Source organism: Tubulanus polymorphus, chromosome 2 (assembly GCF_964204645.1).
Source record: "Tubulanus polymorphus chromosome 2, tnTubPoly1.2, whole genome shotgun sequence".
In the NCBI taxonomy this organism is placed as follows: Eukaryota; Metazoa; Nemertea; class Palaeonemertea; order Tubulaniformes; family Tubulanidae; genus Tubulanus; species Tubulanus polymorphus.
This window is the reverse complement of record NC_134026.1, coordinates 28,966,799-28,981,577: the sequence shown is the minus strand read 5'-3', so window position 1 is coordinate 28,981,577 and position 14,779 is coordinate 28,966,799. Positions and strand designations below refer to the sequence as shown.

The window sequence follows — 14,779 nt, the reverse complement described above, 5'->3', positions numbered from 1 at the left end:
CCATATTTGGGACTGATTTTGAAGTCATTGAAATAAAAGCCATGATCAGCAGTGAGTGAAAGTCAAACGTTTGTATAACATGTATTAAACTATTTATTGTTACTACTGTAATCTTACAGTTAAACAATCATAAATATATACCAGCATTTGGGTGGATCAACTTAAAAAACATTCCTGTCACATAAACTCTTTATAATTATAAAACAATGTTGTCTCAACAAGTCCTACCATTAATTCCTTACCACGTATTTTTGCCAACTGTATGTATGAAGTTTAATCCACTCGTAAGAACTGGTTTTCGTGATTTTTGCAGTCAGTGATGAGACAATGAGAATCATTTAGAAAGTCATCATAAAGAAAATTTCATTAATTTCAAGAATAAAAAATTCAAAATTGCTGCATCAAAGACAAACATATTCGGGGCTTAAATTGACATGGGAGATGGATGCATAAAATACGTTCATATCATGACCATCTGTGCATAGTGGTTGTAGTTTCCAGACCTCTTGTTGCTGTTATAAATTGAGAATTTTTCAGAATACACCTTTTCCATGAAATACCTAACTCAATCAGTGAGATTATTTACACATCTTGAAAGAACTTCGCAAGTAAATCTTGCTCATAGTTGAGGGGATAATGTGGGTCTCCAAATATAATACTTAGCAAAGATGATGTAAAATGCTCACTTATCTGAACAAAATTATACCAACAAACATGTACGTGCACACGATGTGAACACTATCCTTAGTAAATATAAAACCAAACTTGCAAAAGGCATACATGCATATAGTACAAGCAATTTCCATTAAAAAGTTATTAGTAGAAGATGAGCAATTACCACTCATATCTAGCTGTTGTCGACTGGGATATGCTGATGGTTGAGATGGCTTGATCCTAATACATGATGCAAATCAATTCTACAACTACTATTTCATATGATATTGAGCATGTAAAGCTGTCTTATCATTCTAACTACTTCAGCAAACTATTCACTTACACACGCAGCATGTATTTATTATGATTAAAACGTCAACAGTTAATATACATAATGATCTATACAAACATTCACAATATACAGTATCAGAACTATTATCGGTTATATCTTAGCTTATCTAATTCATTCTGTATTTCTTTGTACAAAAATTTACATCTAGAATCATTCTTCGAATTCATTACCCGGTACTGGAATATTGTCGAAAAAACAACAATAACAACAACAACAAGACGACATCTATGTCTGTGTAATAGTGTGTGGTTTAGTGGGCATGAATTATCACTTATTGGGGTATTATATAGAATAAGGAGTGTGCTGACCAAGTGAAGCGTATAACAGTTACTACTATATTGTGGTTAAGTCAAACCAAAGGCAGATACTCTAGTATAACATCAATAGATATTGTCTTATTTCTTTATTCCATAATCTACCATTTACCAGTACTTCAAAATGATTTTTCACTGGGGTTGATTAATTAAACTATCTCATAGTTTTAGTTTGACTAGCCTATAATCGCAAATTGACCAGAATCAGCTGCTGCAAAATATAATATGCTCTATATACATGTACATTAACTACAGTTCATAATACGTTTTCTGGTTCTCAGTATAGCGGGTAAAATAAAGATTTACATTAAACAATGTTAAAAGCACCGAAATTAGGCAAAATACGAAATGGAATATGAAGATGATGATAACTGAAGATTTGAAATGAAAATGATGAGTAACATCCACATTTATATACATTTCATGACATTTATAAGTACATGTAATTATACATTTCAGCCTAGGTTATAATAGATTTGGGCTTGATTTTATTTTCATTGACTGATATGTGCTCGATCAGGAGCCATCTGTTTTATAGATAACTACCGGGACATTTCATTATAACTGATATACAGTATTTTCATTTAAAGTCTCTTGACCTACCAATATAATTAATGCCTTACTGAGTAATTCTAGACTTTTGTTAGAATTATGGTAACACAAAAAGTATGGCAACAACTGTTTCCAGGTATTACTAAGTTTTTCGTTTCAATTTTCAGTGTTTTTTAATATTCAGTACAACATGGATACAGGGTTACAAAGTGGGAATGTTATGAAAATCAATGTCACGTTTCCAACTGTCATCAAGAACACATTTTTTAAAAGAAACAAAACATTCGCAGAATCATACAAAACATTCATAACATATGAGTTCAGTGAGGTAATGATGTATATATATATATATGTGGTGGGTTTATTGAATTGTGCAAACTTTTTTGAAATCGGACTCAAAGTCATCGTCTATTTCCGCGAGATCCGGTTCTTTTCCATCAACGCCCGGCATGAAACAGCGATGATTGAGACCAACGCGCTCATAGAATAATATGTAAGCTGAATCAGTGTCCACCTGAGATGGTTGTATTTCCTACAAATAGAAAATGAATATGACCTTAAATCAGGACCTAGGCGACAAATCATAGTAGCAGCTAAGGGTAGCACTGTATTACCACAGTGGCAGTGCATGTGTTTAGTTGCTGGATTAGCTATAGAATTGTAATGGGTCCAGTGTTAAACTGGTTATAGAACTGTAATGGGTCCAGTGTTAAACTGGTTATAGAACTGTAATGGGTCCAGTGTTAAACTGGTTATAGAACTGCAATGGGTCCAGTGTTAATCTGGTTCATGTATACCGTCACTGTACTTACTTTGCAGCTACTATCATTATAGCAGTACCATTTTTCATTGTTTGGATTCTTTGCATATGCCACATAGTGACCTCCCCCCAGAATGCCAGTATGAGACTGAAAGGAGAATGTATGAAGCAATGAATTGTCATATACCAGTCATCTATCAAGATTTTCGTCAATATCAAAGATTAAAATAACTTACTGAAATTGCATAAAGATTGTATCGTGCATCGGTGTAATCATGATGGTAAAGTTGATGTTGATCATCAGAGATTTTATTACAGTTATTATTGTTCATTTTTCGCTCACAAATCACTCCTTTATTTTGACTAGAATCATTTAGCTGCTCAGTCATGTTTATATCCTGTAGGTCTAACTGACTGTTGGAGTCCGCTTGACTTTGTGACCCTGAAGTTTAACACCCATGACTTTAATAAGACTTTAACCTGATTTGACATCAATCGTAGCTCAATGAATATTACATACCATTTTGTTCTGCGCTACATTTATTTACATTATCTATTGTAGAAGGCACCGCATTGGTTATAGTTTCAGTATTGAGTTGATTGTCCGAGTCGTGATTGGTCGGTCCATTGTGACTCAGTAGTCGTTTTCTACCTTCCAACGTGTCAGCCAGATAGTTCGTAGGATCGAAATCTTCTCTAGGAAATTTGACAATTTTATGCGATTTCACCCAGCGTCCATTAAGGAACTGAAACCTCTTCAGGTGAATGATCTGAAATATTGATATTCATACATTCAGTCAAACTCGCTTATAATTGCTTGGACCATTATAATGCCGACGTATCTAATCGATGAAATATAAAGTGGGACTAAAATTACGCCATGATGGCTTCACAGAGTTTAACTGCGTAAAAAGTCTCTGTAATGAAGAACGAAATATGAATTTACCAGTATAGGTGGCAATCTCCATATATCTAGTTTCTTCGCCGCTAGACGATGGGCTTTACACTTAGAACAGTAATAAAGTTCGTCTTCTCCGAGTTCTTCCTCTTTTGTAAACGCGTTGAGACATGTATGTAAGTCAATAGGTTCAGTTTGCTGGCGGCGACTCAATTCAACACTTCCATGAGCTAAATATGCCTGTAATCGAAAATAAAATCAATATTAATCGAATGTTTCACCAATAGATGTATTTACATTCAAACTGTTTTTGACCTTTTCCTGAGAGGTTTGGTATCGTAAATGTATTGCAGTTGGTTCCCAATCAATAGCTATGTAACTACTAGCAAAACTAAACTTCTTTAAATCACAGTCAATTTTACAACCACGACAGAACCTAGAAAAATATTCACAATCACATGATTTAACATCTGATTATCAAAGAGATGATTTATGACTCTATACTGATGATAAGAGACATACTTGAACCAAGGGCATGTGGCACATGTGAGGCCATCTTTAGAAACGATTTTTACAGTGAAAGGATATTCGTAGTTTAAGCTGTCATCACTGAAAATAATCAAACAGTAAAACTGTATCAAATCAATCGCTTTTTTTTAGAGTAAAACAATCGAAAGGTCAGAGTAAGTAAGCGTACCAGTCCTGGGCATGATTTGGACTGCTGGCTTCAGATGGAGGCAGTTGCGTAACAAGTCGCGAAACTTGCGTCCACACATACTGATACAGATCCTGATTCGTGGTCTCCTCATCACACGGTAAAATCAGCGGAATTCCAAACAAACTAGGTCGTGTTTTTTGCGATGATAGGTAATAAACATCCATTCGTATCTGAAAATAGCCATATACAATATCATCTTGACAGCAAGAATCTAAATGAAATCTACAGTATCCCTATCACTGTGATTCCTTAAAATCCTGAACAGAAAATACTTGAGAAACAGGCAATCAGAAATGTTTGTCTAGTTTGTAGTTGTAAATTGAACTAAATATATAGGAGGGACCTTGATCTAAGCACAAAGAGCTGCGAGAAATATTCTACCATTTTCCGATGCATAGCCACTAAGAAGCCATCGAATCGTTGTAGTCCATCGATCCCGTTATAAACTGCCTGTGGTGAAGTTGGTTGTTGAACGCGTGGACTTCCAGCTGTATTGCGTATAGCCTGACCCGGACGAGGTGACTGAGGAGTTACATCCGATGACCGCACACAACACACTTGATACCTAAAATACAATTCACGCATTGGAATATCGTTTTGCAACATTCTCCCTAGTCGTCAAATTCAGTTCAATAACTCGTCACCCTACTGGGTAAACGCTAACATACCTTTGCGGAGTACCATTGATTCTAATGTCCGTATCTTTATCATAACTGTTATTAGTCAAAGGATTATCAACAGGGGGGAGAGTATCAAGACTTTTGTTACTAATATCTAAAATCGAAATAAAATAAACCAATCTATATACGCTAACTATCAAACATTTTAAATAAAAACTAAATAGCAATAGTTCTTTTAGCAAAAAGGCCACATTTCTGAAGGTCTTCAAAGTCTGGAGGACATGCAGGACTATGGTAATTGTTTTTGTTAGTTATAATTGGTTATCAGTGATAAATCTAATGACTGATGTTGGTATACCTGAAGTTTGACTTCCATTCATCTGTTTTTCATCATCTGCTGACATGGTTTCTAACTCGGCTAATGGTGGTAACTCATACGCGTACAGGTTTCCACCGAGCATTGTTTTGATCTTATGCTGATCTTCAGGGAAACTCTGAAATGTATCAAAAATCATTCTTGATAAATGATGCAGTATTATTGAATAGAAAAAATATCACTTAACATATACTGTTAAAACATCTAATGATTTAAAGAAACTGTGTTGATAAATGACCTAATGGTAATTTGATCTTGACTGTATAAATTAACTAAGTATCATATTATGCAGTAAATGTACCGGCAAGCAGGTGGAACTTGTCACTTGAAACTCATATAATGAATAGTTTTCACAGTCTAGTTAGAAAGTTAGACTTGACTCATAAAGAGTAGGCCTCTTTAACTAGCTCGGTGTCTATGAGAGGTATGCAAGTGACGTTTTGGGTAACAATGTATATTGTTTTCGATCGTGCAAAGTATTGAAAAAAAAAACAAAATCTCTGTATTTTCAGATATTCATCATGCGCTTCATGTGGAACCACACCTCAAATTTCTCGGAACATTTTCCGAACAACCAGTTTATGTTCACATCGAATGACTTATTCGTTCAAATACGAGAGAATGATCGAGTACCGATAAACATTCTCACAACCGTACTGACAATAATCGGAATAGTCGGAGTTATCGGTAACAGTTTAGTGTTATACATATTCTTCGTACAGTACAGTCGCAGCACATCAAACAATTTCATCATATTCTTGGCAATAATTGATCTAATGATTTGCACGATTGTGATTCCGGGTGCGATTGCGAAACGTTGGCTGTTTAGATTTCACTACGATTTCGTATGTAAACTATTCGAAATGATTCACACGTCGACGATTCCGATGTCGGCTTTCATTCTGATTATGATCGCCGTTGATCGTTTCTGCCTGATTTGTTTCACGCCGAGTATCATTCTCAGAAAGTGGCAAAATAAAGTGATGATATGTATTATAATCATCGCCGGTATTTGTCTAGGAATACCACCGACGCTGAGTATGGGTGTTTACGCTAAACGTGAGCTCGTTAACGCCACAACTATCTTCTACATCGGATTGTGCATTCCTAATTCGTTACATATCTCCATGGAATCGCTGTTTCAGTACTGGATCATGTTGTCGATCATATTCACGCTAGTGATAATGGCCATCGTCGCGTTGTACGTGGCTATTTTCGTGTCCGTGTATAAGAAAAGCTATCTTCAACTTCGTAAACACCGATTGAAAAGTTTGATCGCGCTGAAACCGAAGAATAAAATCAGCGACCAACAGACAACGGTGGCTAGTTTACAAACTCTGACAGCTTCAACCGGAATACTGAAGAAACCCGATTCAGAAGTAACAGACGAAACTAAAATAATGGCAGTTTCAATGTATATCACTAAGAATAATGCGGAATTCGCCGGGGCGACTGGTGAAAAGGTAAAACCAACACTCGAGAATTGCGGGGTATATATGGGTCCACATCCAATTGAAAGCGATGAAGAAGTTAATGATGAAGTAACACCATTAGAACGTAGGAAGAGTTCACATATTAAATGGGCGCATAGCGTACAAATATGGCATACATGTCCACGTCCTCACTGTAGTTATATGATCACTCCATTAAGCGAAATTGAACGCAAGATGTCTTTACCGGAGGAAGATGCCTCGAACACGAGCGAATCCAGTTCAACAATCGACCAATCAAAGAAACTACAAGCTCGTCCTGAACGTTGGTGTTTCCCGAGTCAGCAGCCGTCTGACGGTTTAACGCAAAGATCGTCGAGCGTAGTTTTAGAGGATGTTTCGACGACCGACGTCAATCAACAAGTCACCAAAAAAACGTTCGTTACGTACAGCCACAATTTTGAATCGGTTTCGACTCCCGTCAGACCGAAATCATCGATACCCAGATGCTCCAAACAACTTATAAATGACACAGAGAATCAACAGCCAGATGATGAAAGAATCGTGAGAGTTAGCAGTGAATATAGTAGAAGAAGCATTCCGAGAGTTACTGAGAGAAATGTCGATATTGAATGTATGAACGAAGATCGTAGATTGGAATCGTCATCAGTTGTAAACCGCTGCCGTGCTTTAAACGCGATCATCGAACGCATTATGAAAACACGAATATTCAACTCGATGGGCGCAAATAAGAAATCGAAGAAAAAATCTCAAACCGACGAAACCGCGTGTAAACAAACGAGAAAGAACAAGAAGAAGAAGAATGTGCCTCGTCGATTAGCCGTCAAAAGTCCGCACATAAAACTGGCTAAAATGGTACTGACTGTAACAGTCGTTTTCATATTTTCATATTTACCGATGTTCTTAATCATTTTCAAGCTTTTGCCAAATAATCCGATATTATATTACAGTTATTTCATTAATCACGCTGCAAATCCAATCATTTACTCATTCATGAATAAGAATTTCCGACTCGAAATTGTTAAAGTCATGCGTAAGGCTAAACGATTGCTTCAACACTTTCATATTTACAATGTCTTATAGATATAGAGTTATAATGTATCTATCATGAGTAATGGGGGCATTATAAATAATCTGTACTTGAACAGAAAATAAATTACCAAATTACAGAAATTACATATACTTGTCACATATTTCCATACCTTCACAGTGGCTCCATATATCTCGACTAATAAGAGCTGCTCTTGAGGAATGTCGGAAAGTAAACTTAGCTGCTTTTTTAGGGTTTTATATTTCTCATCCATATTCAGACGTAGACCATATTTGACGGGGACTGATCCATCAAGTTTCATCACTTAAAAACAGGAAAATACATATAACAGTAATTTCTCGATTAAACTATCAGCTGGAATCATTGAATTCACGACTTACCAATAATTTCCAGGTGTATACAGCTGTCCATGGGTAAGGGTAGAGACATATAACTGAACGGATCAAATCGGACACTAATGTGTCCACATTCAATGCACCGAACTTGTGACTTCAACTGTCCGTGGAATAGATCCACTATTATAGACTGATTACGTTTCACATGGTTATCCCAAGCCTTGAAAGAAGATATGAATTACGGATTTCAGCGCAACAAGCTATTTTAGAATTAAGTAAATAATCTCTTCTTGTATACACACCTCTTTTGCAACCTCCTCATCCGGTCGTCCATCACTGTCCTTCAATTCAACATACGGTTTATCATGAACTCTGTAATTAGAAGTCAAATACTAACTAACAGTTTAAATAGATGTCTAATGAGAGCATTTAAACATCGAATTCAGTAGAATCGACTATTTACCTATTCAAATCTTCGTGAAGACCATCCAGTAGGAACGCTAGTAATTCCTGCGAATCATGCTGCTGGAAATTCTTAAATCTTGGTGAATATTTACCAATAGTCCACTGTAAAATAAAAATATGGATCAATAGAATTGTCATATTCTTATTCGAAACATTCTTTCACGGAAATATTTCATCATAAAGTTACCCGTAGTCTTAAAGGTGCAATATTTTTAGCTGTTCCACTCCATAAGTCTTTGACTAAATCACCATATCTTTGAGCTACGTGGCCTTTCATACCCAAAGGATTTTCCCTGAAATTACAAGATTACATCAAATTACATTTTGGAAATGTTCTAACGAAAGGGTGAAATCTTGGTATTTTACAATACAAACCTATTGAGTTCATAGCGATGCATCCCACTAGTGAAGTAATAAGTTAATGGCCATGTATTACTGACACATTGAACTGCTGAGTTCATGAAACATGTATTACCGAGATTGTTCAAGCCTGTCGCACCTTTTTCCGTCGGTACTGAAATACAAAATAAATATTCACATTTAGAATGATTTAAGAGATTCCAGTACAGCACTACAAACACATAATGGATTCACAGTTCATACCAGCTTGTTTTCTATCGCAAGCATTTTTAGCTTTAGCAAGCAATGACATTTCTTCTGGCCAAGTTAGATCTTTGTTACGAACTGAAAATCAGAATATGCATACCATATACCGGTATTATGTATCAAAGTCAAAATTATGTAATTGAATGAAATACGTTAAACTTACTCTCAATGAGAAGACTCATAGAGTCTTCAATCCCTAATGCTTCCATAGACAATTCTTCTTCCTCTAATAAAGTCATGTTATGCTGAAAACACATGATATCAACTTAATTCTGCAGAAGAATATTCGGATTTTAGATTTCACTCTTATATGAATGACGTTTCTCCTTACCTCATCTTTGATCTTCCACAAATGCATATCTTCACGATTGATTCTTAATCTCGTGCAAAGAAAATCGTAGACTTGTTTCAGCGTGTGCTTCCTGCTAAACGCGGCTGTATATGCGAGATATCTACGCGGAGATGTTGCATTAGCATTGAATCCAGCAGCATCTGTAGGAATACATGAAATTATATCAATTTTCATGTACAGGGTTTACAGGGAATCCAAAATTCCGATATTTCCTAGATTTTCCCTGGGCCGTGACCAAAAATTCCCTGATTAGATTGTTAGATATCTTCAGTGTTTCTTCTCATAAGCTGACTTGTTGTACAACTTGTTACCAACAAGAACAACAACACACATGAATTAAAATTCCCTGACTTTTCCGTGATTTTCAAGAAAAGAGCCAGAATTACCTGATTTTCCCTGAGGATCCTGCCCAAATGCTTTTTCATTAAAATTGAATAGTTACAAAATACAAACAAATAAGAGCAAAATAGTTATGCAAATAGAAGATTCTGCAGGAGAAAGCCTGGGGACCTAAAGGTACCGTAGCAAGGATTCTCTAATTTACTCACTCCATGTCATACCACCAAATCCAGCCACCATTCCAGCAAATGAAGATGATTGTTGTGGTTTTTGATTAACAGTTTGATGTCGCATCAGACGAACATTGATGGGAAACATCTCGATTTCAGGCCGAGAAATACCAAAACTTGTAGGCAATATCACCTGTATTTGTGAAAGAGATAAATGAATGAATTTAAGCCATATAAGCCAGCCGGTATTGATGGTGGCTGATTCGGTCGATGTAAAAGCCCGAATAAGCCACCATAGGTATTGATAATCAACGATGTGTTTATCAACTTACATTTCTCGGTAACGCTAAAGATCCACCGTACCAGGAGTGTAATGCCTTCCATATCGGTTCCGGTACAAGTTCAAAATCACGAGATTTTGCGAGCGGAACTCCGCGTTTTAAGCGCCCGCCTTCATTCGTCAAAGACATTACCTTCAATCATAGATATCAAACATTATTTCAGTTGAGCATTTTATACGTTATCAAAAGCATACAAACACGACAACTAAAGCCTACCTTACTGACGTTAGGTACAATCAAAGAACTGTTATCAATGGCTCCGGGTTTGTGTGGTATGTACGTTCCCGAGTATGAAAACTTTTTACCGATACTCGGCGAAGGAGCAGGACTTACACCTGGACTCTGACTCGGAGTCAGTGAGTGGTTAGCTAGCAGATTCACTGATGCATTCGTAATACTCGATGATGGTAGATTTCTCGGTAAGCTATTACTTTTGTGTAAGACAGTTCCATTTGGTAATGAATTCTTAACGCTCTCCTGAGGGTTAACACTAGTAACTACAACATTCGGGTTGTCGGACCACGATTTTGTTGTGTGTGTAAAAGTACTACAAGAATTAGCTTTCGCGGTTTTTGATTTGCAGGCTCCGTTACGATTGTTTCCTTTATTGTTCGGCAAAGTAAGTGACTGTGAAGATGAAGTGGGGGATGTAGTCCCAGCACCAGGCTGAATATAGAAACAATATGGAATTGAAGGTTGCTGAAAACATGGTCCCTACAGATCAGTCATTCCTGGATATAAGGAATTTTAAGGAGTTTTCAAGGAGAAAATTTCAAATTTGAAGGAGTGTCTGCATCACTTTCATATTCCAAATTACTGTAGGCTCCTAACGCCTCCTGTTTTTCTCGATAAACCATTAATTTGGTTGTTTTGTAAGTGAATCTTTATCCTTTATGCTACCTTAACTTGGTTTCTAATTGGGTAACCGCCTAATGGGGCCAAAAGAAAATCCAGGTCCCAACTGTATCGATTTAGGGTTAGTCTACTGAACAACTAGAAACTAGACAAAAATTTCTAAATTAAAGGAGTTTTGGGCACTAAAATTAAAGGAGATTCAAACATCTTTAAAAGCATTTTCCATTTGGGAGGAGCTTTTAAGGAATCAAGGATTCATAGGGACCCTGGAAAAATGATTATCAATCTATGTACCTTATATGTGACGTAATCGTGCCAGGATTTCCACCAAGCCATGGCAATCAGATACCAAGTTTGACCAACCTGAAGACCTCGTCTTTCCTCACGAGCTATCCAACCGCTGAAATAGAATCCGACAGTCTATAAATAGATTCAACAGAACATCTAATTTCGATAAGCTCAATTCTTCATTTCAATCAACGCCTACTTGATTATACTTCCTTCTTCGTGGCGACTCTGTGGTTTTAATCCTAACACAATATGACAAACCTGTAACATAATGCTTTTCATTACAAGACTGAAATTATCTAGTATTAACAAATTTTCACTACCCAGAACTTAAAATTCATACCTGAAATAGTAAATTGACAAGATCTTCGGGTAAACGATGATTCACCGTCCAAACTAGATATTCCTCAGTCGTAATTCGACCATCCTATGAATAGAACAGTTTATTACAGCAAATATCTGCAGTATTGTTGAATTGAAGCAGCGTCAAGTGTTGTTTCGTCTCTTACCTGATCTGCATCATATAATTCCAAAATCTCATTTGCGATTGTTTCCGGGTCAATGTCGGCAAAACAGTCGTGTTCCTAAAAACAAACATATATTATAAGAATGAACCCAAATTCTTGATGAATAAATTTTGTTTTTAATCTTTTTGAATCATGCAGTTGGTTTCAGTCTTTCTTATGATCTAGTCTCCACATTTGAGTGTGGCTATTCTACAACAAACACGGATTCATCATCAATGATAATATTCAGTAACTGAACTGCAAAATAGTTAAAATATCTCTTACTAACCATTTCTTCTTGTGACCGGTTTGATTTTCGGACTTGAAGTAAAGCCCTCACCATACATATAAGTTCATCTTGGTTAAGCATTCCATCGTGATCGCGATCAAATATTTTAAAACAGACTGTATCGAAGAAATCAAACAAACATTTATATGATCAATTCAATCAGATAGAAATGAAGAAGGTTCAATGAATGATTGAATTACATTTCTGTCTTTCAGTTATAGGACCACGACAACAAGCTGATACACCACATGCCATCTCTTTAAAATCTATATGATTGTCACGATTTTCATCAAAAGCCATAAAGACACCTGAAATAAGAATATTTCATGAATAATGAAATCCCAAAACATCGCGTATACCAACAGAAATGAATTGTAGAGGAATACCTTGGCATAAATCATCAGGCACAGGTGGAGATATGAGAGGTTTAAAAGTTTCTACATCGAAGTAACCAGATTTTGACTGCGCTTTTAATATCCAATAACGCTTCTCCAATTCAATGATATCAGCTTCTTCAACTATAACAAGAAAACATGATATAAATTTGATAATTATAGGGTATAAACATCAAAAGGTGTTACAAAGATTTTCATAAAAACACCAGGGCCCTTGTTCATGAGAAGTTTAAAACGGTGAGAGTTTAAAAAGTTTTACCAGGTAATTGTTGTAGATATTGAAATTATGAATTAGCCAAAGGCAACTTGACCACAATTCTGGTTTGACTAATAAGTGAATCTGGACCCAGATGTTGTATAGATTTTGAAACATACGGTGTGTGACTCCTGCGAGTGTTTGATAAAAGGTGGGAGTTTCGCTGTCATTTGATAAACTAACACAGTTATAATCATACAGCAACCATTTAGTGAGTGACGTAACGTCGGGATTTGCCAATAACCAGCGTCGAAATACGTCATAACCAACTCGATCAGTCTGTTAAATATAGAATAAACATGAAACTAAATACACAAGTCACATGGTTCATACTATTTGTTCATTCCAGAATTTGAAGCTTTTTGAGAGAAAATATCAAAATCGGGAGATTCTATATCTGCTATCATCCCAACGCACAATGTTTGATTTGCCTTATTAATTAGGCCACCAACAGTACATACTAGTAAGTCACAATATGTATTCACCTAAGTAAATAGATTGATTTCGTAATCTATCAAAGACTGTCCATTTCAGGAGCTTCAGGGAATGATTCCCTGAAGCTCCTGAAATGGACAGAAATTACATTAGATTCCGAATGTAATGTAATTTCTCAAAATCCTAGGTATCTGAAGTAGATAAGCGCTTGAAGACATTATTTCAGTAACAACAGAGAAACTTACATCTTTGAATAGTACTGAAAGAGCTGTTGGTACCTGACCTTCTGTTATCAACACTAAATTATCCAATTCTTCTTTTTGCACATGAGTTAGGCTTTCATTCGCGTATAGAGCAAAAATAACTGGAAAACATTGTAAAAATATTTATTCGAATCAATCTCAACAACAACACATTCGAATTAAAATACGTGTAATCGAAATTACTCTTACATTTAATTCGCTCTTCTAAAGAACCTCTCGTGATGAGGACCAAACCAACTATCAAATCTTTAAACGTCAAGCCGCGTTGACCTGCTCCAAGTGCTGCGTAAATTTGCTAGAATGAAAAAACAGTAAAATAAGTATCAATTTATTCCTTTGGCGATGCATTCTCCGTATGCTGGTTTAAAAGAGGGGCTGTATTAATTCTCCTTTTTTTGAGTCTCCTCTGAAATATTGAAAATTAAGCTAATCTTTGATGCATGAATCTGCTGTTATTTCCCATTTACTCACTACTGTACACATATAGTATTGATACACCAGCAACATCAATTCATACACAAAGACAGCATAGCTTTTAACAACAGCACTGGTTGATTTTCAATTGTAAAGATTGTGATTTGAATTTGAACCCTACCTCTGCCAGTCGATTGGGCACGCCATCGCCTAACACCTCTCTTATAAACAACTGTCTGGTCATATAACCACCAATTGTACTTGTTCTTTTGAACGCATCCTTCAATCTCCTTAATTCTGTATCCGATACTAGAAAGGAATAAAAAATATAGACGATAAAATACTTTAATCACTACAGACAAAAAGCATCAGATTGAAATAGGGTGGAATTTTATTGTTGCTCATATGAAACCAGTTGAGACGTGGCACAAGATCCTGATAATCAACATTTGATATATTTACATATATACAACATTTGATATATTTTATGTGCCCGAATTTGTATTTATTGCAATTGTTTACGAATTAAATCTAGGTTTATGTAGGGTTTAGACGACTGAGTGAGGGTACATTTCAAATACCTCTTTTCACGGCATCTTCGTAAGTTATGTAAAATGGTTTAGAATCTTTTCCGCCCATATTTTTGGGATTAATTCGTGAAATTTAAAATATATTTCATCAAATGCGATGTCAACACTACGCCCTCCATCTTTTAATCACGTGA

At 36.0% G+C, this 14,779-nt stretch overlaps 1 protein-coding gene across 1 annotated transcript; it reads right to left on the bottom strand.

Annotated features, from left to right (window-relative positions):
• Positions 1-89: 89 nt before the first annotated feature.
• LOC141898591 (ubiquitin carboxyl-terminal hydrolase 32-like) lies at positions 90-14,766 on the bottom strand. Its single transcript, XM_074784573.1, has 35 exons — positions 14,637-14,766; positions 14,237-14,364; positions 13,831-13,936; positions 13,624-13,742; positions 13,063-13,222; positions 12,679-12,810; positions 12,493-12,600; positions 12,293-12,408; positions 12,007-12,081; positions 11,841-11,924; positions 11,697-11,758; positions 11,504-11,609; positions 10,571-11,020; positions 10,346-10,486; positions 10,053-10,206; positions 9,484-9,644; positions 9,316-9,397; positions 9,150-9,230; positions 8,922-9,060; positions 8,734-8,839; positions 8,545-8,648; positions 8,384-8,453; positions 8,127-8,301; positions 7,898-8,049; positions 5,227-5,362; positions 4,917-5,022; positions 4,630-4,813; positions 4,228-4,418; positions 4,053-4,139; positions 3,846-3,966; positions 3,579-3,770; positions 3,153-3,402; positions 2,869-3,074; positions 2,685-2,780; positions 90-2,404 (listed from the first exon to the last, which is right to left on the bottom strand). Exons 1-35 carry the CDS (start codon positions 14,692-14,694, stop codon positions 2,234-2,236), a joined length of 4,809 nt encoding a protein of 1,602 aa, XP_074640674.1. The 5' UTR covers positions 14,695-14,766; the 3' UTR covers positions 90-2,233.
• Between the last annotated feature and the right edge of the window lie 13 nt (positions 14,767-14,779).